Source organism: Haliaeetus leucocephalus, unplaced genomic scaffold (genome assembly GCF_000737465.1).
Source record: "Haliaeetus leucocephalus isolate CR32 unplaced genomic scaffold, Haliaeetus_leucocephalus-4.0 Scaffold225, whole genome shotgun sequence".
In the NCBI taxonomy this organism is placed as follows: Eukaryota; Metazoa; Chordata; class Aves; order Accipitriformes; family Accipitridae; genus Haliaeetus; species Haliaeetus leucocephalus.
Genome location: NW_010972661.1, coordinates 119,834 through 144,388, shown reverse-complemented (window position 1 = coordinate 144,388; position 24,555 = coordinate 119,834). Strand labels below are relative to the sequence as shown.

Sequence of the window (24,555 nt, the reverse complement as noted above, 5' to 3'; positions counted from 1 at the left end):
TTCAGCACCTGTCTCCATTTGCTCTATCTTAGCTAATTTCTCATTTCTCTGTTTTACCTAGTCTTAAAATGTTTTGACAGAATCGTTATAGGAGAGTTCCGTATTTGTGGCTGATAATGCTGGCTTCTAGTTGGTAGCTTGGTGCTGGACAAATGGATTTTCGGTGTGCCGTCACAGTATTTTGCAGACTTCTTGTTTGTGCAAGTATGTGTGCTTCTGTATCAAAGAACTATCTTCCCTAAAACCCCTAACTTTTTTTTTTAAAGTTAAAATTTTGTAGGGGTATCAAATTCCATCTGTCTTCTTTTTCCCCCCCCCCCCCCCATGTATTTTCCCAAGTGGGTGGAGATGCTGGATTTCTTTATGATTAAAGATGGAGTTTATAACAATAGCGAATGAAGTGAGCATTGATCACAAAGTTGTTGTAAGTGATGTGGGATTATGCAGTCTGTAAGTCTTTGCTGTGATGCATGTATCCATGATACTCTCTTTAAAGTACAGTAGTAGAATACAAGCCTTTTCTAGCTTGAACAGGTTAAAATTACGGAAGTGATACCATGTGTTGTTCTTTAGTGTTTATAGTGGTAAGTGCATGGGCTGTTATAAAAGGTACTCACATTTGCTAAAAAGACATTTCAGTCCTGGAGCAGCCTTTTTGTTAAGACAGAGGAAATCTGAAAGTAGGTTTCCTTGTAAGTATGTTTCTGATGGAGGCTGTATCATACATTTTTCTATTGTGTTAGGTTCTTTTTGTAGTAGGGAAAGTTACATTCCCTTGCTTGCCTATTTGTTGATATTTTTAGGAGTGACTGTTAACAAAACCAGGCTTAATATTCTCTTTCCAAAGCAGATTCATCAGTGTTTGTTCCTTCTAGACATGCCTAGTTAGAAAAAAACCTGTCTGTTTTTCTTGGTAAGTGAGTGTGAGTTTTGGTAATTCTGTATTGTGGATGTAGACTCCTCAGGTGTGTATGCGCACACATGGCGTGAGTGAAACCATGAGAACACTGTGAGAATAAAAAATATCTGTCACTGTATCCTTGTGATATTTTTATTAAAATTATGGTCTGTCTCTTAATTTCTCAGTGATTCTCCTCTTCACACTTCAGATATTTTGGTTTAGTCAACTTTAGTCACAGGGTTAGAATAACTCATATTAATATGGGAGGTATGCTTTTCCAACTTCATGGAAAAGGGGTTTGGACACTTAATTCTGTTAGAAATCTGGAAATCCTTGGAAATGAAATACTAAAAGTAATTCTTGTTTCAGATCTGTATGGTGTCATTCACAGCTGACAGGTTTTTTTGATCCAATGTGGCTAGTTTGGGAAGGGTTGTCTTGGAAGAATATGGTATAGGGAAAAAGCAAGCTTTAATCATGTTTAATAACTGGTATCTTTTCTGTGTGTTTCCTTTAAAATGGTTCATTTTCTAAGTTACAAATGAGATTTATTGATTGCTCCTGACAGAAACTGGATGCTGTACCAGTTTTATGATGGGAAAGGATGTCTCTGGAAAGGTAAATGCTGGAGATGTTGGAATTCTCAAAGTCTTGGGACCTTAAATAGGCCATGAAGCATCTTATAGAGATTTAAGCTTAATTTTTTCCATCGGGGTTTCTGGACTGTTTTCTTTGGTGTAATAATCCATAAAATACAATCTGTTGTTTAAAAAAAAAAGAGAGAAAAAAGAGCAATTGTTATCCTTCAGAAAAAGTCTAACCACAGCCTGCTTTTTCACTGTGCTCTCATCTCACACATGAGCTTTGGGCTCACGTTTCTCCTGAATTCAGGAAAATGGGCACAACTAGAACATGAGTTATTGTTGCTCTTTTTTGAAATCTTCATTTGGTATTCAAGAGACTTTGTTGGTAGTACTGTCAAGAGTAGCTGTTAGTGTTTATCCACCTCTTGCTATTGCTAGTCACTTCTAATTTTTCAAAGCCAGTTTTGTTCTGTGATTTGGTGTTAAGAGACTAGCTGTTCTCTGCCTTTGGTTTTCTAGAATGCAACATGAGGTCGTCCCCTGGTCTTGGATTTCATGTTGTTCCCTTTATGGGAGTGACATGCTGTGTTTCTCTGGGTTAGCCCCTCTGTTGAGGAGTAGTGGTGGTGTAATATTTGGCAGCCTACAAGGAGTGGGCAGGTAATTTTTGTTATTCTCTAGAAAGTATACCAGAAGGTATTCTGCATATTACAGATTTTCTTTCTGTGGACATGCATCTGGCAATGATTCTCTCACATGGCGGTAGATACCACCCAGGACAGCAGAAAAATAGAGAATCACAACTTCCAGTAATATCATTAGAAGACCATTTTTTGCAACTTCATTTGTGAAACTGGGTTGCTGCAGCATTACTGATCATACAAGGGCCTGGCTTTCTCTGTCTCTCACACTCTGCACCACACTCCCAGCCTCAGTTCCATACATTGTTTCTAATTTTTGCTAAGGGATGTATTCTTTAAGCTTTAAAGAGCTAGCAGCAATGCAAGTGGTGGTTGTTTTTGAGGGTGCCCATTTGTCAGCATTTCTTATGAATCAGCAAAGCTCTGCAGTTAATCCTAGTCCCATGTGAAGTAAAGTTGTGAATGGATGGTGGTAACAAACCTAGGAAGGGAGAGCAGTGACTGTCAGGACCATGAGTTTCCAAATGTTCTCTGCTAGCTTCAAGCTCCTTGTATTTGAGGGAGCTGGAGTCTCAGTGCTCCTTTTTTGTGTGTGTGTATGTATAAATGTCTTGCATAGAGATCTTTAAATCAAGTGCTTCTTTGTAATAGAAGGGTAAATAAGCACATCTTAAAAACAAATGCACAGAACTTGGTCTTTGAAATTCAAGAAATCCTAGAGTTACACTTGAATACAGACCAAGCGCTTGAAAACAGCTAATGTAAGGGTAGTGTTAGCTCCAGTCTTCTAGCTGTACAGTGAACAGCTTGGGTGCCTGGGCTGTTGACATTTTCTGTATTATCATCATACAAAACATAAAACTTTATCCATAACAAAATTTTTGAAAATATTAAAAGCAACAGTAGTTTCTGCCCATCATAATTATGCAAGAGCTGTGTCATACTTGAGCTGTGGAAGGGTACTACAAACTCCTCTCAAGATAAATAACATTTAGCAGTTGATGTGTAACTTTTAATATTTCATGCAGTGTCAGTTGTAGAATTGCCACTAAATGTAGAATTAATCTATTTTTGCATGTAAAGCTCTTAGTTGAGGTAACAAGAATACATATTTTTCATACAAAGTACTCAAAATACTGTTGTGGTGAAGTATTGCATTTAATAATGAAATATGCATCTGTGACACCAGTTATAACTTTCTGCCTTCTGATGCATTTTAATATTTTGCTTACATCTTCTCCCAATGTGGAATTTTTCTATTCCACAATGCAGAATAATCACAAATTTTTTCATATGTTGCTGTTATTTAGATCTGTTTTGTAGAAAATAAATCCAGATAAAGTTGGACGTGTAATGTAAAACAATGAGGTTTTTTGAATTGCACTAATACTGGAATCTGACAAAGCGTTTTCTAACTATGTATGTGAAAGTATTTCATACTGTTGTTAGTTTTACCCTATGGTAGCATATTAATGCATGTAATTACAGGTGTTGTGCAGTATCTGAAAGTGAGTGTGATAATTTAACTAGTGAGAGCTGTGTTTAGGACAAAAAATATTCCTGTTAAATGTAAACAGCTGCAAATGTGATTAGAAACACTGGAACACAGTAATTTGCTTTATTATTAAACTTTGCTTTCAGTAAGAAACTGAATCATTTAATAATAAAAGGAGCTGGACACATCAGTGATATTTTAACTGGCAAGATACGTGGTGGTTTTGAGGAAGCTAGGTTTTCATTTAAAAAAAAGGTTTCTGGCTCTGATGATTTGGGAAATACACTGTGTGTGAACCAATATGCTGCTCTCCCTGCAGAGTCTGTGAACAAGGTCCTCCAAAAACGTGTAAAGAGAGACCATTTTTTCTCTCAGGTTTGTGAGTAGTAGTAATGCCATGGATCAAATATTCTTTGGGAAACAGGAGAAAAAGATTAGGTTTAAATGATTAGTGTTGAAAGGTCAATAGCCAGTATCTTAAGCAGAAAAACTGGGATGGAACTGTGATACTTTTAGCATTATTGGCTGGGGGTGAAAAGAGAAGACAGTGGTGATATAACTCTTCCAAATGTTTGTCTGAACTAGTGGTGACTAGAAGGGATCAGGGGAAGAGAGCCATGCAAGTTGCTTGAGCGGTACTGCACAAATAAAATTCGTACACATTAAATAAAACAAAGAAAGCTTTTCAAGTATCTTTGCATGTTTACATTGCTGATAACATTTGAGGAAGAGTTGTGGGTGTCGCTGTTCATAGGTGTGTCTTTGTTGTTGCTTCAGTTACTGTTAAGGAATAAAAAAACCTGAATAGTGACATATAAAAAGTGTTAACTATATTCAAGAAACTGCTGGACAAAGCAGCAGATTGGAAGAACAGTGCTCAGGAGTTGGGATGTGCCAGAATTTGGTTGCACAGACAACACTAATTCAACCTTCCTTGAGTATCTGCATTGTGTAATTACACAGCTGCGTATTATCTATTCTGTATCACCCCTGCCTCTCTTAGGGTGTGGTGTGCAGGAAGGTTTTGTGTGTTAGACCCCTGTTCTGTGGGACTGTACAGCAAATGAGCACGTAGGCGGCATTACAGGAAGAAAGGATGGTCGAGGTGTTGACAGTGGAGTTTTGTTGTGGAAAGCTGGATCGACCCTCCTGCAGAGGGTCCTCTGCTCCAGAGTTATGTGGACTACTAGGCAAATCACTTCAGCAGGAATTCACAGGTGGTTGTTAGCTGTTTGCTCCTTATGTTATGAAGGCCTGATTTGGGATTTGGGGATCTGAGCATTCATGACTGCAACTGTAGTAACTGAGCGATAAGCTTTGAAAAACACTTAACTCTAGAAAATCAAAGATTCTGAAAAATCCATCCTTTGGCATCTCAGATTGGGCAGCTGGATGCAGTGGACTTGCAGTTTTAATCTTTACATGTCTTGGTTTACCTCTATTTCAAGAGAAGGAAAATACTGCTTAGAAGTGCTCTCAAAGTTAGTTAATTGATATTTGTGCTACACTGAAATGCTACAGAGGAATGCTTGCCGGGAAAAGGCAGTGCAGAAATCCATAGTCAATGCAAATTTTTCAGTGTGTGATACATAAAGGCTCAGACTGACCAGTGATGATAAAACAAATAGACTTTTTGTTTACTGAACACTATATGCCCTGGTGCACTGAGTGAGGTGGTATTTTTTTTGTAGAAAGGAATACAACTGTGTTAGATTGCATTTCCTATGGATTCTGGTAATTGATTGATACTAGGATGCATATATTTTAATAAGAGCAAAGTTGGGAGTTTTCATGTTTGGTTGTTTTGTTTTTTTTTCTTGGAATCACTTGGGCTAAATCTTCCACATCTAATGCATTCTTCCCTCTACAGGATTAGAGCAGATGAGTGGATTTGGTACCTGCAGGTACTGAAAATGCAGTCATAATGGAGAAGAGGTATATACAAGCTTAACTATAGGCAGCAATGTTGTTTACCCATACAGAAACAGCATTATAAGGCACTGTGAGCAGCTGTGCTGTTAGTGACTCAGGACACATGTGAGGGGGAATTACTGCATGGGTGGAAATTGAAAAGGTATTTACCTGAGGCTGATATGGAGAGGGAATCTGAAAGAAAGGCATCATCTGTGCAAGAGTCTGTAATCTCCTTTTCTGAATACAAGAGGATATTTCATTAATCGAAGGGGGTGATTAAAGCTTAAGTGCTTTTTCATACAGTATCTAATGATATTGTGGAGGATTTTTTCACTGAAGGGTCTTGAGGCTACCTAGTACCCAGATTAAACAATTAAAGCTTTGGATTTTATCTTACACTTTATATTCCAGGTCTCTCAACTATTTCAGATTTGAATGCGGCAGTTGAGTATCTCAAATCTTACGTCCCGTTTGGTTCCTACACCTTTCTCTGAAGCATCACCTGAACACCTGTTTTGAACTTACTCCTATAATTTTTTGCACATATGATCCTTATGGTTATCCACATTTTTATGTCTGCATAGCATTATTACAATTAATTTTGATACAATGAAGTAAGAGCATTTTGAATTCAGTGTGGAGCACAGAGACAAACTCATTAGTTCCACTGTTTCAGAATGTGTATGTAAACCCAAGGTTTCAGTTTAGAGCTATTTAAAAAGTTTTATTTGGCTTATTGACATTTACAAAGTTGGTAAGTGAGGTTAGTACCAAATGAAAATTGTGGGGCATCATCATAGAATTGTCTTCAGCTTTAATATGATTTTTATCACTCGCCTAACTGATCTTCATCCATAGGTCTCAGAATTGTATTTCAAAGGTGTATGCAGGTGATGGCTTGATTTCTGCCACTTGAAGTCATTGGTTCTAGTTTGGAATTAATTTTAATGTACAGATAGAAGTTACTGGAGCCTCCAACATACTTGGAAATTCCACTCCCCCACCCCCAGGTTTGTTTTGAGAATGTAGTTTGAATGAGTGTTAGGGGGAGGATGGATTTGTTTGATGGATTTTTAAATAATTTTTAATGTTAAAATATTTAAATTTTTTTTAGGCTTAGTCTGTGATATGCCTTTGTACAAGAATTCCTCTTTTCATTGCCCATTTGTGGCCCTGCAGTGAATTTCATGAATATGTTAATTCTATCTGTTGTGATTGCTTTATCTGGATCTTCTAGGAGACTTTATCTAAAAGTTAGCCCATTTTCAATTGGAGACCTGGGTAGAGCTTTTTTGTTACAATTAAACAGGGAACCTGGACACAGGAGACCATGATGTCTCTCCCATTTGCACGTGGGAGATAAGGTAGAGATTTTATGTCTTGCCAGAAGACACTCGGGAAAGTCTCCTAAAGATAGGAATTAGTGGTTTTGTACTCCACTGCAGTAAGTTTTATAGATGCAAGTGCATTCTTCCAAATTTTTGACTCATTGGGACATTTCAGTGGCATATACTGTTTACAGCTATCATTTCATACAGCTTCGCTATAGTATTTTAAATTTGTTTTAATTTCAGTATTTACATAGATTTTCACATTTTTATTAAAATACTATTGATCCTGTTCCATATTTGATCTGGATCATCCCGCTGTCATCACTATCAAAATCCAGCTGAAGAAAGACATTAATTAAAAAAAAAATGGTTTTTTTTAAAATACATTGCACAAGTAAGATGAAGCAACAGACAAAGGTTAAAAAAAAATAATCATAATTCCATTTTTTTTTCTTACCTCAGGTCAGATTTGGTCTTCCCCCATGACCTCTGCCACTTCCTGGTGCCAGATTCTTTTTGGGAGGCAATGTTTCTTGTCTTGACTGACAAGAGGTGCTGTCTCTGGTAGGATAAATTATCTTCTTTGCTTTCCTTCTTTTTGTCTTTGATCTCCTATCTTTCACCCTCTTCCTTCCTCGTCGTTGTTCTTCCTTCCCTTTACTGTGCTTTTCCTCTCCTACTTTCCTCCTTAGAGAGCTCTAGGGTGGGATTTTCAAAAACACCTGGGGAAACTGTAGACCCATATTGGGTTCAAGTGCAATAGAAGTTTAATGCCTGCCCCTGTAAGCCGTTTTGAAAAGAAAAGCTCTGTTATTTCTTGGTAGCACAACTAGCCCTCGCTTATTTCAGAAAACAGCTGTTGCTGAAAATGTTTTCAGGCAGTGGTTTCTCTGACCTGTTACAGAGATAGATTTGTGTTTTGGTTTTGTTAGATGAGACAAGGTGGCTTTAGTATTGAAGATTTTACTTACTAGTCTAGGTTATGACTGATTAATTCTTTAATTATTTGTTCAGGAGAGTCACTGTTTACAAAACTATTCAGTAACACTTGATTCCTAGTGTTAAAGGATATGTAAGGTCTGACTTCTGTTAGCTTACTGATATTAAAGCAGCCAGTATTTTTGGCTGAAGGCAATTACTATTGGCCAGCTCTCTTAGACTGCGTTTACCCTAAAAAAATTGAAAGGATGGGATAAAGTCTTTATACATAAACAGTTAGTGTAGAAATTAGTGTGAATTAGTGTGACAGATGGGATAAAGTGGTTTGAGAATATCAATATTCATATTCAGGTTGTAATTTTAAACCAATTTCTAAACAAATCCTGCTCCTCTGCAGACCAACAGAGTTGCTCTCCAGGTGCCTGATAGGATGGCAGGAACTTCATGGCAGCTTCTGGAAGCAAACACCTGGGCATGTGCGTAGAACAACATTAGAATTACTTGGAGGCTGAATGGAGGCATCCTGGAGGTGGGTGGTTGGAGAGCAGTGCTGTGAGCTGTTAAATAAGTGATATGTGTGGATACCTATCTCAAGTATCCTAGCTCCAGCAGCAATAGATCATACAAGATTTTCAAGGTCAGAAATGCATTAGGATACAGTCATGTAAGGACTTCTTGTGTGATTGTCGGTAACTTCTGTCTTTACTTCCAAATAAATAATTCTAGTAAGAAACAACATTCAGTTTTACTGGTAATACATTTTTTGCATAACTTAGCAGTTTGTGTGTGTATTAGCTGTATATGCTTAGAAATCGGTGTTCACCTGGAGTGAATCTGAAACTGCTGGGAGTCTGACTATAAACCTTTGTTGTTTGGTCTTTCTTTTGAGATAGTTAGAATGAAATTGACTGAAGAAGTCTGTGGTTTGGGCACAAAGGTTTGTCTGTGCTCAGGATACTATCACCTTGCTTTCATGTCAAGAAAGTAAATGCTTTAATTATTGCAAATATTCGCATATGTTTTTAATGTAGGCAGTAACAATGAGATGTGCCTAACACAAACGGTGTTTAGTGTACAGATATTATGTATATATCAGTATGCAAACTGAGGTGTGGATTGTCTCTGCAAGTGGAAAATTTCTGTCAGGAGAAGCACCTTGTGGTTCACAGATGAAATTGGATCTGTGAGAGCAGCTTCACCAAGAGTAGTAGCGGTGGAACATAGGTTGCAACTGGACAGACATAGTCCTACCACTGCAGTTTCTAAAGTTTCTTCTGACTTTCTCTTTACTTTCCGAAAGTGAATAAGGCCACTAACTTCAGCACCTGAATTATTGTTAGTCCAGAGTAGACTCTCTCCCTAAACCTAGCTGTGGAAAGTGAGGTAGGATTGGGAAAGAGAATTTAGGATGCCCTTGAAGAAAGACTAAGCTTTGCAAAAGTAAGCTGTAGAGATGTGCGTAAGATAGCTCATATGATCTTATTCCATACCTGTCCCCTGCTATCGTTTGTATGGTTCTGATAAAATGAAATTATCAGTAAGTGTAGTTTAATCTCCAGCTGGAAGTTGGTTACTTCTGCTGTAAAGCATGACCAATTTTTTAAAATTGTTTAGACTTGTATTCGTTAATTATACTAATTAGATGCCTTACAGATTTAAGAAATGGAGTAGAAACTATGCAGAGTGTCTTGACTAAGGAGGAGGTCAGATAGATTTCCCAGTTCTCTTCTCCCTTGGTTATATTCAGTTTTGGAAAACTGCGAAGGTGAATAAACCTAGTTGCCCTCCTGAATGCAGAAAGAATGGATGCTGTGATCTATGATCTGCCAGTATCTTCTCCAAGGTTGTTTTGGCGTAAGGCCTGTGAATTGCCAGGCAGGATCTGAGAACATACCAAGTGTTCCTTATTCTGGAAGACTTTTGTGAGGAGCTGAGAAAAGAGCTTGAGATTTTGCTACAGAAGAGTGGCTTTAAAAGTGAGGATTCCTTAGAATAATTGACTATTATTAGTCAAACTTGTAGTTGTAGAGTTTGCTATTGATAACATTCTTGTGTTATTCCAAACTGCTGTCTGAAGTTTATTTAGAAGCAGAGGATCTGCAGGAAGCAAATTCTCAAGTTTAACTGATGATGTCACATTAAAAAAAAATAAATGGAGGATTTTAATAGGTTTTGGGGTTGTTTTGTAGTCTATGATGTTATCCAGCTCTTAAGTATTGGATCCAGCTACTGAGAGGTGTCATTCTCATATGTCAAAGCTCACTTAATATTTTGTTCCTGGAAGCATTAGGAATTCAAGGGATCATAGAATCATTTAGGTTGGAGAAGACCTTCAAGATCATCGAGTCTGGCCACCAACCATGCCCACTAAACCATGTTCTGAAAGTGACCAGAAAGCTGAAGGAGCAGATTGTTGAGAATTACATGCCAGAGTACAGCTATCCAGCCACGAATAAAGTACTTTGGGGTGATAATTGAGGTGCAGAACTCCAGACTCTGTAGCTTTGAGGAATACAATGATGTATTTTTTCAGAGCAAATATTTCATGTCAGCAGCTGATGAATACTGTTCATAGTGCTTGCATTAAACTTTGTGTTGAGCTTCTTCCAAACCTATTCTTCCTTTCTTGTAATGTTCTTACTCACAAATTAATGCTTTTGAAGAAATGAGACACTTTCTTAGCTTGTGTAATATGACATTGCACTAAATGTCCCTAATCTGTAAGATGGCACTGCGTGCATGCTCTTTCATAGTGCTAAGCATTTGGAGATCTTGGCAGTGCATAGCAATTGTGAAGGTCCATACTGCAGTTTCTTCCAATTAATCCAGGAACTGTAGAGAAGCTGCTGGGACTCTGAGGAATGTCTCTCAGAAATGAGAAACTACAGAGGAAATAGTTTGAATGATCTGATGACCTATATTCAAGTCGAAGCAGACCTTAGGGGTAAAGAAGACTAAAGAAGCTGCTTGTAAGTAACAGGATTGTGAATCCTTTTGTTTTCTTCCTGCGGCAATTGTAAGGCATCTTCTAATTGTACACAAGAAAAATGGACTCACTATTGGCTGTACTGTAGGCTCCAAGTTGCTGTGTGTGGGTCTGTTGCCTGTACTGAAAGATGTCTGCAAATCCCCAGAAAGCTTCAAAACTCTATATTTTATGTGGACAGTATTTCAGATGCAGTGTCATATCTCTTTCTTTCTGAAAAATTAATGTAGAATTGTAAACTTTGGGAAGGCAAGAGGCGCTGAATTGCTTCTGAGTTTTATTGCTCTGCTAAGAGGTGTGTCAGTAAAATAAGGTAGCTGCCAGCTGTCGCACATGCGGAAGAGTCTGGAAGGAAAGTAGTTAATGCTTACTGTTTCCTGTAGGACCTGATGTGTTGTAACAGTTGATAGAGAGTTCAGAAAACCTGTTAAAATGACAGTTGGCTTAAAGTTGTACCAGGAATGTGGACATGCTGTTCTGCTGAACGGGCTGAAGGTCTCTCTTCGTCCCTGCTCCCCAGTGACACCACCTTGAAGACTGCCAAGGTAAATGGATAGAGTTTCACGCTTATACCCAACTTCAGTTATGGGTATCTGTAGACTAGAACACTGTGCTCTTTTGATGGTAAAACTGGTTGCATGTTTGACATGTTCCCAAATCAAACTTTAGAATCCAACATGGTGTACAGTGAGGCAGTCTTAAAAAAAATTTATGTTTGAAGAAGGTACTAACTACAGAATATACAAGTATGACAGTGAGTGTTTTTGATCATAAACATCTGAGAACTTGAAATAGCTGAGCAGTTTAGTGGACGAAAACTACCTTTCTGTGTGGAATTCAAGCAGAGTCCAGTAGAAATGGAGAACAGAGCTTATAAGTTAGTCTGAAAACATAAAGAAAAAGTTGTGGTTTTCAATGTTATGAATGCACTATGTCTGTCCTTCCAAGATGCATGAGGTAAAACAGTGAAAATCTCTGGTCTCTCCCCCAGCTTCATTATCTGGGGGTTTTTTCAGTAGTATCTTTATATTATAGCACTCAATTATTTTCCAATAGGCAGATCATGTAAAAACTTCTTTCAATGAAGATTTATCAGATTTGTTTGTACAGTTGATTTTTCTCTTATCCTTAAAATCCTGTTCTGTGCATTTTGCAACTGCAGCATGACACCTATGTAGTAGTGAGACCTAATGGGGTTTGATGCTCCCTCTCCTTGTTTCTTAAATTATGAAGTGAGGTATGTTTTGTCTGTTTTGATAAAATGCTGTATTATTAGGCACCTGCTTTATTCTTGTAGTTCACCAAATAAAGAAAAACATGTCTATAAATTGCTGTCTGTTATTTTCATTTTAAAAAGCATCTTTTTTTGTTAAAGCTCAATTTCCAAATTTTTAGAACTCTCTGGGAAATAAGATTTTTTTTTTGTAGTTCAGTCATTAAATTAGGTTCCTGTACTAAGTATTCCTCTGCAACTGTAAGTTTCAGACTGTTTCCATCTGGCTGTTGATCCTTTGTGCACATGCAGTTTTCCAAATGTTTTTGACATTGTTTAATTCTGAATGTCTTGTTCGAGAGCGAGGCTGAATGACTCTGCTATGCAGAGTAAGGATGAAGGACTGCAGAAGGCTTTTTTCTGAAGCAAGGTGATGGGAATTGTGATACCTGTCTGACTCTTGTGGTCCAAGTTAGAGTGCTTGGCAATTTGCTTCATTAAAATTTAACGTGAGGATTTGAGAGATCTGACTTTTGGCAGGATAGAACAAAAATCCCATTTTTTTGTCTTTATTCTGCCTTTTAGTGTTTATACCTGCAACAAAACAGCTATACTGAAACCACAGTGATTGTTTTGTTCAGAGTTGTTGTTTCCCCCTCCAATTGAAAATAGGTGCTCTAAACAGTGACCTTAATGTATCTTTAGTTTCTGTACAGATAAAAATAGAGATTGTTTTTTCTCTTTGAAATTGTAGGTGGCTGCTTTCAGTTCTAGGAATAAAAATGAACTCTCCCTTCCTGTCCTGAAATTTCTTAATATGATTGGGATTTTATGGCAGAATAATAGTGAAGCTGATGAACTTGTTTTTCATGTTTTTACAGTAAATTGATCCCTTGTTATCTGGTTTGACAGACTTAAAATTTTTCATACTTGTCCCAAGTGATGCTTTCCTTTTTAGTGTGTTGGATTGAAAATCAAGTTTTGTAGGGGTTTTCCAGAGAATCAGGTTTACTTTGAGGACAGGTTTGAACAGAAATATTTTTTTAAAGCAGTTCTTAAATAAAAAGAGTTTTAAGAGATTGAGCTAATTACAGTGAAAAAAACTTATTAACTGTGATCTGTAAACCAGTAATGGCTGTTAGAGTTTAGTGATAGATTGAAAGCTATTTAGGAAAACTATCTCATCATTTTCAAATAGAGTGGTTAGTAAATTAATCTGAAAAGTAAGTTGGGTAGATGTGTAAAGCAGGGATGAGACTGTCAGGGAAGTGTTCAGAAGGTAGTGTTCTGATAGTCTTTGGTTCTTTATGCCTATGTGGTGTAAGAGGAGAAGAAAAAAGAAACTACAAGTAATAAAGCTAAATGAAACTCTTCCTAATGAAAGAAAGAAAGGTAGGCATTTGGTATGGCTGGCAAATGGCTGGGTTGCCAATCCAGGGAACATATAAGCAATTAGCAAAGAAGTATGTGCCATGGAGAATCCGAAGGAAGGGGAGGGGAATGGAACAAACTCAAAGCCAGACCGAAATAGGCATGAAACCTTTTTTGCTTTAGGTTACTGCATTTCCCACAGCACTTTTCTTGTGTAGCTTTCACATCATAAGCAATTGTAGCTTCTGCAGGCATGTTACCAGCTTGAGAATCTGTTCGCCGTAACAAAGAGTGGGAGTAATAGTGTTTGCCAAGGCAGTCTGTTTATGTTCATAGTACACAAAATGCCTGAGAAAGCCCAGGGTAGAACACTACTATTACTTAAATGAATATACTGTAGGTTTTTAACCTCCTGTTGCCATTGTTTAAATAAATTTTTGTTATTGTTCTGTCTTGAGTTCAGAGAAACTCAAGTATTTTTACAAGTTCCTAGACCTCTTGTGGTGTTCAGGAAGGATAAATTTCTTTTATGCCATTGTGGTGCCATTCAGAATGGTGATTTTGAAAGTAGGCTGTAAGTTTGAAAATGTTCTTGTGCTCCTGTCTGTAAACTTAGTTGGGTGACAGGGAGAAATCTAGGTACGGCTGCCAGCTGTGTATTGGACATCGCTGGTTTCTTTAATGAAGAGGAGAACCACTTCTTCTTTCCCTCCCTCTCTCAGCTGCTTTCTGGATGTGTTTTCCTGACGTGAAAATTCTGTATATTTCCAGACCACCTTGTGCAAGTCTTTACTGTAAGTCTTGGCTGTCGTGAGACATGAGTCTCATACTGTGAGACAATCACAAGGCATTACTGCAAGAGCTGGAACATTTGCTTCATGAAAACTTTGTCTTTCTCTTCTCCCTCTCTGGTTGCCCAGCCTGTGCTGCCTGGTTCCTGCATTGCTGCCTGTGTTAAATCAACCTCTTCTCTGTGCTGCAGGGGAGAAAAGCTTGCTGCATTTGCCTGTTTGGGGAATGTTTAAGTCTAAGAGGGTCGGGAGTGAGTGTGACAGTGCAAAAGGAGGTAAAGCTGAGTGTGTATTCCAGACACCAGAGCTATGCATAGGGTGTACCTAAATAGAATACTTAGTTTCTGCTAAGCTTTTTACAAAGGTAAGAGTTTACAAGGAAAAACTGATGAATTTTGCCTCTGCCGGGTATGTTATGATGTTTTTCCCTTATCTGCCTGAAACAGTGGCTCATAGAAAAAGGAGTGAAGACTGTTGAGTCTTCAAGCACTTTAACTTCTACTCTGTTGAGCTGTACTACTCAGTTCTTTCCTGTGCCTGACTGGACATGTCTTGTTCACCTTGTTTGGTTTTCCTTTTTTTTTTTTACTTTTATTAAATAACACACTAAATCAAAATAAGCAAAGGTTTATTTTCTGAGAAGACTACATCTTAATTCTTGCAGGGCTCAACAGAGAAGCACCAGTTCTTCTGTTTAATTTATTTTCTCAATGTTTCTTCATGTTTCTTACACCTACAAAACTCATTTTTGTGTGATGTTCTTCCCACCAGCCCAATTCTCTTTCAGTTGGTGTTTGCCTGGGCTGCATCTTTTTGTTTTCTCTTTAATCCTGAAAGAAACTCAGGAACTTGTTTCTGTCCTATTAAATGAGAAACTTTGCCATTGGTTTTACTAGATACAGGATTTACCCCAGTGCTGTTAAAGTTATTTTCTTGCCCTGGCACTGTTTACAGCTTCCTCAATTTAAGTATTTTTCTGTTAATAGAATTCACATGCTGTTTGCCATTTTCCAGATTGACAGAGTTGTTAAGTAAGATCGTGACTGGTGCCAGTGCCCTTTGCTGCCACATTACAAACTTTTTGCACTCTGATAAATGTGTTGCGATTTGTTTAATTTTAATGTGTTTACAGTACTCTAGCAGGCTTTCATGTTGTGATGGTTTTGATGGTCAAATTAAATTATATTAATTGATTTATAAGAGACATGTGAGACAGAGTATCAAATATTAAATTAGAAATCCATATCTGCTTGATCAAAAATCCTTGCAATGTACACCATTTCTAGTTATACTTTAAATGTCTTAAACAAGTCTGGGAAAACCGTTCACTAAATCAGTTCTCATGACAGGTTAAGAATTCTGCTGGTTTTTAAATGTTTAAATATGTTAAATGTAATTCTCTATTCAGAGAAGATACTTGACATTCTTTGTTGAAAATTTAGAAGTCTGTGGTACTCTGAATGAAAACATCTTTGTGCTGTAGGAGGCCAGGATTTAAAAGTGTAACCTAGTTTTCTCTGAACTTAAGGAACAATTAGTGAAGAGTGTGATCGGGATATGAAGCCTAGAAAACACTATTTAGATTGTCAGTATTTAATATGCTTTTTTGGGGGCTAATATATCTGTTTGTTTTGTGGTGTTTGTAGTAAATTGTGAAAGTGATAAAACAGAAAATAGAAGGCATAGCAATACTCTTCTAGGAGGTTTCAAACATAATAGCTGTCTTCAGTAACAGTGGATTTATATTTTGCTAAACGAAATTCCTTAGAAACAGGGTAGGCTAGTTAAAAAATGTGTTTTGAAAATTGGTCTCCTGTAGCTGCTTTCTCATCTTATCTGAAGGAGTTTCGCAGGACTCCTGTGAACTTGTTAAAATCCTTCTTACGCATCTGCTTGCTTTCTGTATTTCGGCACAGGGATGTGCATTATTTTGTCTGTCCTTTCTTGAATGTAGACAAGTTTGTTCTCTACTACAGAAGATTGGAAGGTATTCTACCTAGGTTGTCAGGAAAGTTGGGGTTTTTTGCATCATAGGCTCTATAGTGATTCTTGATAAAATGATGTCTAGATAGTAAGTCCAGAGTTTTCAGAAGCCTCTAGAGCAGTTCCTGGTTTATATGTGTGGTGTCCGAGCAGTATATCTATAGAGATGGAAGAATCTGTGGATTTGTGTGTAAAATCTTTACAAAGAAAGTGATTTTTATTGTGTAGAGAGAATATATGTTTAATATTGGCAAGAATCGATTGAGATTCTATGTGTGTGCTTGTACAGAACCTGTTTTGGCCTGTTTAAGGTTGGAGTACGTGAGCAATATTTAAACCTCATCTTACAGATGTATTTGTGTACTGTCTCTTTTTCAGTGATTTGGTACTTGGGCAATGATATCTGGACAGTGATCAATAAATTAAAATCCCATCAATATTGTTTGGTTGGAATTTTTTTGAGAAGATAATATTTAAAAGAAAGTTGCTTGCAGAGGGTTTACTAGTTGGCTGTTATGTCATCCATCTGGGGTTGTAAGAAAACAACTTCCCTCTTTCAGCCAGTTTCAGCTAAGGTGTAGTGAAACCACCAGTGTTTCTGTTATCTATTTTTAAAAAATTAAAATGTTCACTTGGTGTTTATATTTGCATTGATGGTGGCAAAGTTGTTCTTGGACCTGCTGTATAAATGTCTTTGGTGTCGTGGGATGCCATCTACTGGGCAGTATGATGTATACATGAGATACATAGAACCTGCCTGTGAAAGTAGTAAATACTGAAGTGAGGTGACTTAGGAATTTTTTTATTAAGGTGTTGAAGAACTGCAAATACTTTTGTTAGTGTTTCAGTATGTTTTTCAAAGGAGTAAAAACAGCCCTACTTGTTACATTTAGATATTGTGGCCTTCCTTTCAAAGTTGCATCTGGAGAAGAGATGTTGAGTGACTTTTTCAGTATTCAGTGAATTTTTGATAGTGTTTTAGGGAAATATAAATGGTTGTAATGGCAGTCTTGTTCTTTGACTGATTTTAGTACTAATTATTAAAATAATTTGTGTACTCAAATAGAAATTGATGGACTGACTTTTAAAGGTTACAAATCCAAGTTAGGAAGCAGCAGAATGAAGCTAACTAGAACAACTATTTCATCCCTTACACATAGGCATTAAGATAATAAGTTTAATTACTTGGCCAGATAATAGTTTGTGTCTGGGACACTCCTTCCTGACTGTCTCTGTGCACAGGATGGACTGCTCTGAGGGTGAAATAGAGCCATGTATTTTATTGCACATCTGGAACAGAGGTATGAGGCAGTCAGCTGTGGGAGATTCTTGTTGCTGTGTCAGAATTGGAAGGGATGACGAATGAATGAATTGGGGGATTCCAGAGAGAAAAGGACAGTTTCATGGGAAAGGCAGGTAACTGTTGCTGTGGGGAGCCATCTCTCCTGCAGGATTCCTGCATGGTGTTGGGCATGTTTTGCAGTGCTTACTAATTGCTTGTCCTGATGCCCTAGATGACTGAAACCGTTCTGTGTGTAACTTCCAGAACTTGGGGTGTGAAAGCAAAAATGGAAAAAGTCCTTTTGGTAGCACGCTGACTGATGCTCATGTGTTAGGACCAAGGCTGGAACTTGCTGGGCCAGCAGTACTACTCCATTCTTTCTTAATAGACCAGCTCTAGACAAGTAGCAGACACTGTGCATGTGGGCTTTGTGAAACTTGTTGACAACAGGGAGATGACAAGATTCGGGTGCCTGTTTTTCCTCCTGCCTCTCCAGAGTCTGGAGGAGTGCTGTCCAGAAAACAAAAGCCTCTTTGCCCTTCTGGTCTAATGTAGGCCTGATTCCCTCCCTTTCCTCCCCCCTTTCCAATTCCAAGTCAACATCATCTCTGCCTGCAGCTTTAATCCTGCTAGTTCTTTTTGCAGACATACTAGTCTGGTTGCTGCTTCTTCCACTCTGCTATAGGAAGATACTGCATGTTCAGCCCTGTTGCACACAGGATGTGTGAGGGGATGTAGCATTTTTAGTTACTTCAAGGGTATGGTGTGTGAATTTTCTGTTCAGCACTTGGAGCTGCCAGGGTGATGGAGTATGCTCTGTGTTGTAGGTCTCCTTGATGTTTGTTTTCACAATCTGCTTTACTAAACATGTGAGGAAAATAAACAAAAATCAAAGTTCTATGGTTTGGCTGAATTTCTGGTGAAATTTTCACAGAAAGAAGAGAATTTTCTGTTCTAGAAATCAGGCAGTAGTCTACATTATGAGATGAGGCTATTAAAGTGAGAAACATTCGGCATTTCTCTTTTTAATGTTACCAAATGGCATATATTTTCCTATCTTCAGTCTTGGAAACAACTGAACTACTTAAGTAGAACGTCTTGCTTTAAGGCCTGGGGTTGCCATGTGGTCTGTGGACTACAGATGAGATAGCTGATATCCAGCAAATTTATTTAAAAACAAACCAGCCAACCCACTGAAAGAGCATCTTATACTGAAATGTATCAGATGCATATTGAGAGTATTAAAGTGTTACTTATGCTCTTCAGAATATAAAAATAAAATTGAGTACATGGGTTGCAACCTTTTGTACCACAAAAGAGGCAGCACAACTTCTTAATTTTTACTTGCATGCTTAAGTTGGGGTTTTGAAAGGTAAGAAACCTTAAAGTTTGTCCAGTCCCCTTGAAATTCAGTGTGGTACTCTTGCATGTAATTTTGTCAGCCATTGAAAAGGGTGAATACATTTAGTAGTTCAGTCCTTCCTTACGGTAGGAAGAAATGCTTCAGTAACTGGCATTTTCATTCTGACAGGATAATCATGTATTTATGTTGGACATTAAAGAAATTCAGTGATCCTTACTCTGAGCACTGATGAATTAAAAACAATACCGAAATTACAGGCTGGAAGGTTGTTTTTTGGACATTTAGCTGCTGACAGGAATGTTAAATGGTGAAACTACCCATGAACCTAATGTCTTCCAATGTGTTGCTAAAACAAAGGAGTTTAATTCTCAGGGATAGCACACAGACTAAATACTGCTCTTGGGAGCCAAATGTTGCTGTCTTCATTGTTTGAATGCTTCAGATGCAGGTTTCCTATGTGTTTTAAATGTTTTCTAGTGATTAGTGGATGGCACTTTCTCTGAAACTTCTAAAAATTAAATGATACACGTAAAGTATTGATAAAGCCTAGCAGCTCACATTGTTTGATGCAGGAACATATTCCAGTGTCTCTATATAGTTTATCTTTGACCATATGTTCTTAATAAGAAAAAAACCCAACCCTGAGTTGTCCACAGTTTCTCAGGTCACTTTTATCTGGGCCAGATTATTGGGCTTCTAATATTATTCTGATTGCCCATAGTATCTGAGGAGGCCCAGTGGGGCAAAAACCGTTTGCTCTGTTACAAATGGGCGTCTAATGGCTTGGGCTGCTCAGGACACTATAATTGATGTTACCTTAGCTTTGTTTGTAATTGTAAAAACAAATTAATCCTGATGTATGTAATATTTGAACTGCATGTCTGTCCAGTGTTATTCTCTCCATTATGAAATCAGATCATGTGCTCTTTTTGGTGTCTCTGTTAAACCCAGGAGAAGTTGCTTTCATTTTAGTTAATTCCTAGCAAAAACAATTCTGTGTCATAAGACCAAATTATATTTGGCTATCAGGATCAAAGTATGAAAGGTGTTGGGGAGGGGCATTTTGTTTTAAAAAAAAAATAATCGCTATTCAGCATGCTATATATAAAATGCTTGTGTGATAATATCTTCCCTGAAGTAATTGGCCTGTATCAGGTGAAGATGTGGGATGACTTCACATCAAAGTAGTGAGAATTTTTCACTGAAGCAGTAAAACATACTTTGTTAATGGGACCGTTGAGTATGTCCTGATTCATATCACCCAAAATGTGAAGCTGGAGAGACTGAGACTATTGATATTTTGAGGGAATACTGCTGAAGAAACTTTCAGAACTTTGAAGTTTGGTAATTAAAGTGACTGCCAACCCTTTAGGCTTTTAGCACAATGCTACCCTCTAGTGGAACATTGTTGCATTAAAAAAAACTGTCAGTGAGCAACAAGGTTTTAATTAGACGCGATAGACGTTATGTAGGATATGTGGGTACTTGTACAGCAATAATAAAGTTGAAAAACATGTGAGGAAGCCACTTCTATAATCTATGATAATGAAATGGATATTTCTTACTCTGATCATTCCAAAATCGTTGCTTTGCAAAAGGTGAATCAGAAGTCCTCACTGAACAGCAATTCATTTGGGGTTGATAGAATTTCGTTCAAGGATGCTTTTAAAGTCAGTAGTGTTTCACGCAAGTCGGAAGTGTATGCTGAGTATCTAAATCCTTGTCACGCTTTGTTTGGGCTGTTCTTTTGGTTGGTTGCTTGCTTTTGTTCCCTGCTTCAAAGTGAACCACTCCAGACCATGTTTTCTTCTTAAAACCTGTGATTAATGTGGATGCATTCAGTTTAATCTGACATTCTTCAATCTGTAGCATACTTACTGTATTTGCAAATGTAAGGTAAATGCAGGGAAATGTTGGATAGACATCTGGTGAAAGACGTGCTGTGTTCGACTGGAATATGTTATCTTTTAGTGTTTGGGGTTTGTGCAGGGAAAAGAAATGAACTTCTGGAATTTCAGTTGATGTAAAGATTAAAATAGAGAAAAATTAAAACCAAATCAAAGCTTTCGTAAGAAAATAAGTGTTTAGTAGAAGGAATAGAGTGGGAGGAGATTATTTGCTTGGGTATTTCAATTTCCAGATCCCAGGTTGGATAGATGGGTGGGGGTTTTAGCTGCCAAGTAATAGGCTTGAAGAAGAATGGGAAAAACTGTAACAGACTTGACTTTAAGACTGTTGTGAAAGGAAGAATAAGTGATGTAACTTAAGGAAAAGAGGTCCTACTGAATTCGGGGGGGAGATCTTGGGATTTAGGCATGGGTTTAGCTCCCAAACTGAGGCTTTTAATTTAATTATCATTTTCCCTTTTGTGGTTTTCATTCTGTGCTACACAAAAGGATATAAAAATAACTTGGTGCATCCCCTGCTGTCAGCCTGTTTGTTGAAGGCGAGGATGTGGTAATTGTGGCAAAATACTAACCTTGAGAGATGTAGAAAGCATGCTGCCCCTATAACTTTGCTGTTCTCTTGGTCTGACTTCACCAGCCATAGTGATGTGTTATACTGATGCTAGTTTTTGTGTTAGAATGAGATTGTAGACTTTCTGATAATTAATTGTAAGAAGCAAAATTCATCTCTTGTTTGAAGACCTTGTACATTTCCACTGGAAGTGTTCTGAAGTTCTAAATACAAACATTCTGTTGTGATTTATGTTTGGCTGAATTTCTCTGAAGTTAGTATCACAAAGTGTTTGAGGGTTGCAGTTTGGAATGATATGGAGAAGTATTAGCATAAAGAAAACATGTAAATTAAAACTTCTTAAAAAGATGTCTGTATTCAAGTAGGAACAATCTAGATGTTTGAGAGGACGTGTGACAGGAGGAGTTTGACTGTTGCAAAGAGCCTTACATCTGCATTAAATCAACTGTTTTGAGCTTAAAAGAAAAAAGTGGGGAAAATACAGCTTACTGGAGGATGGTGGCTTAATATTTCATCTGGAAAGCTGTGTCTGACAGACCTTAGGTTAAACTTGTCTGCTTATTTCAGTGTGATGTCTAACTTACTGATCAACTGTTTTCTAGAAAGTTTAGTAGGCAACAGAAAGACTTACAGTGCTTCCAGTAACTAAGAAGTGGTTTCTGTATAGCATGCATTGTTGGGGAGATAGCAATGCTGCATAGGTAAAATTTTGTAGATCTCTATATGGAAAAAAAGCAAAGAAATCAACTGAAGCAATGAAATTAATTCCACAGAGTTAATAAGCAGGTATTCTCAGTGTCTAAATCATCATGCACTCAGTGTCTAAATCATCAAAGGTTGTTACAGATCCTTCAGGGTTTATGGATGAAGCTTCAGAGAAAAGCATGTCAAGTGAGAGATTTTTAAAAAAAACAAACTTCGAAGGTAGTAACAGGGCCGTCCTCAAAATGTAGTTCTTCTAGGCTATTAACAAAGAATTTTTGAAATATTTTCTTCTAATATAGTACTCCATATAGAGTGATGCTTTCAAAGTAGATACTGAGTGAGGCAATTAAAGAAATAGCCTCAGTATTCATCTACGCATGGTGCTTAGACATTAGAAGTGATTAGATAATACCTTAAGCTATCCCTGTAAGTAAAGAAACTAAAGGAAAAGAGAAAATTTTTTCCACTGTTCATCTAAATGTGATGATGAAATTGTTTGAATAAGTAGAGATGTAAAAGAAATTACTTATTGTTGCATTCCTGTATTGTGTGTGGTAAAGCTTCTGTTCAGACGCTACAGAGCAGAGTAGCACAGTAAAAAATTTCTGTAATTAACACCAGTCCTCTGGCAGTTAGACTTAAAAAAAAAAAAATAGGGAGGTGGCTAATGTGAATATTTTGTTCTGGCAGTTCTATTTCTCTAAAGTTGTCTGTGTTCATATGAAGCTATGAGGAACATGTCTTAGCTGATGCTGAAAGAGGATGTTCATAAAAATCCTGTCTTTATTGTATACACTGGTTTCTTTCGTGGAGGCCCTTAATTTGCTACTGTGATTGAAGGAAGTTTGTGCTAGACTTGACAGTTTACAAGATGATGATACTTCTGCACTAAACTGAATAACCAAGAGGGAACTGAAACCATGCAGAGAAAAATTAAAACCTTTGGAAGCTATAAAGCCTTTCTCTAACACATGCAGCTTGACTACCTTACAGTGCAAAGATTGAACTTGAGAAAGAAATAGGGTGGAGAGAACTGGTGCAGCTGACTTCAAAAAACACCTTAATTTTTTTCTGTTACTTAAAATGGAAAAAGATCCTAATTTCTACCCCACGTATAATGCCAGGGATGGCTATGATGTTCTTCAGAATTAAAGTACTGGGAAGTGTGAAAGTAAAGGCTGCAAAGCTAGTGGATTTTTGTTGGTGGTTGGTTTGCTTGTTGTTGGTTTTTCCTGTTGATCAGCCATTATACCGTTTAGCTTTTAAGAGTGTTTGGCCCAAGATTCCTAACTGAACAGTCAACATACCAGTCAATACTACCAAGTAAAGCTGCCTGTAGGAAGGTGCGTCCAAAGAGATTTTAGAACTTAACCTATTATTATTTCAGGTGCTTGAGTGTGCCCTTATTTTACTTCAGGAATTCAAGATTCTGATTTTGGGAGAGCAGTGTCTTTTAAAGATGTAAATACACTTAAAAATTGAGTCTTGTGTCAACTGCACGTTAGAGATGGCTGGCTCCTTTGGGTTGTTGCGAGGCAATAGTAACAAATCTGCCTCTCTTTGGAAAAAAAAAGTGCATTTATTGCTGTTTTAAAGCAATTTTGTTTGTTTACAGGTGTCAGCTGTGATGCATGTTTAAAAGGAAATTTTCGAGGTCGCCGATACAAGTGTTTAATTTGCTACGATTACGATCTGTGTGCAACTTGTTATGAAAGTGGTGCAACAACAACAAGGCATACAACTGACCATCCAATGCAGTGCATACTAACAAGAGTAGATTTTGGTAAGTGATAATTTCAAACTCTAGTAATTTGCTGCTATGTTGTGTCTACAAACATAATATGGATTTTCATGTTTCTACTTATTAATCATTTCCCCCAGTAGCACACTGAAAATCATAGAATCGTTTAGGTTGGAAAATACCTTTAAGATCGAGTCCAACCATCAAACCAACACCACCATGCCTACTAAACCATGTCCTGAAGTGTCACATCTACACGTTTTTTGAACACCATCAGGGATGGTGTCTCCACTACTTCCCTGGATAGCCTGTTCCAATGTCTGACAACCCTTTCAGTAAAGAAATTTTTTTCTAATATCCAATCTAAACCTCCCCTGGCACAACTTGAGGCCATTTCCTCTCATCCTATCACTAGTTACTTGATAGAAGAGACCAGTACTCACCTCACTACAACCTCCTTTCCTATAGTTGTAGAGAGCGGTAAGGTCTCCCCTCAGCCTCCTTTTCTCCAGGCTAAACAAGCCCAGTTCTCTCAGCTGCTCCTCCTAAGAGTTGTGCTCCAGGCCCTTCACCAGCTTTGTTGCCCTTCTCTGGATGCCCTCCAGCAACTCAGATGTCTCAAGCAAGCTCTTGTGTTCTAAAAAACAGACACGTTTGCTTTGATTTTTAGTGTACAAGAACTGATTTGTATGGTTTTTTGACGCATATATATTTTTAATCTTGTTTTGGTCTGATAACAAGAGGTTATCAGACTAATAAATATACTTCCAATTAATTAATTAACTTCCAGTTCAGAAGATGTGACAGCCTTCTCCCCCCCCCCCCCCCCTCATTTTC

At 37.6% G+C, this 24,555-nt stretch overlaps 1 protein-coding gene across 2 annotated transcripts in view; it reads left to right on the top strand.

Moving 5' to 3' along the window:
* The window catches only part of KCMF1 (potassium channel modulatory factor 1), a 53,617-nt gene that overhangs the window by 809 nt on the left and 28,253 nt on the right, over window positions 1–24,555 (top strand). The window contains exons 1-2 of one of the 2 annotated variants that reach the window (XM_010567056.1): window positions 7,329–7,430; window positions 23,593–23,760. In XM_010567056.1, coding sequence (XP_010565358.1) covers window positions 23,730–23,760 — 31 coding nt within the window. In that variant the 5' untranslated portion in view covers window positions 7,329–7,430; window positions 23,593–23,729. Of the gene's footprint in view, window positions 1–7,328; window positions 7,431–23,592; window positions 23,761–24,555 lie in introns of those variants that run through there. The other variant, XM_010567055.1, reaches the window with a different exon arrangement.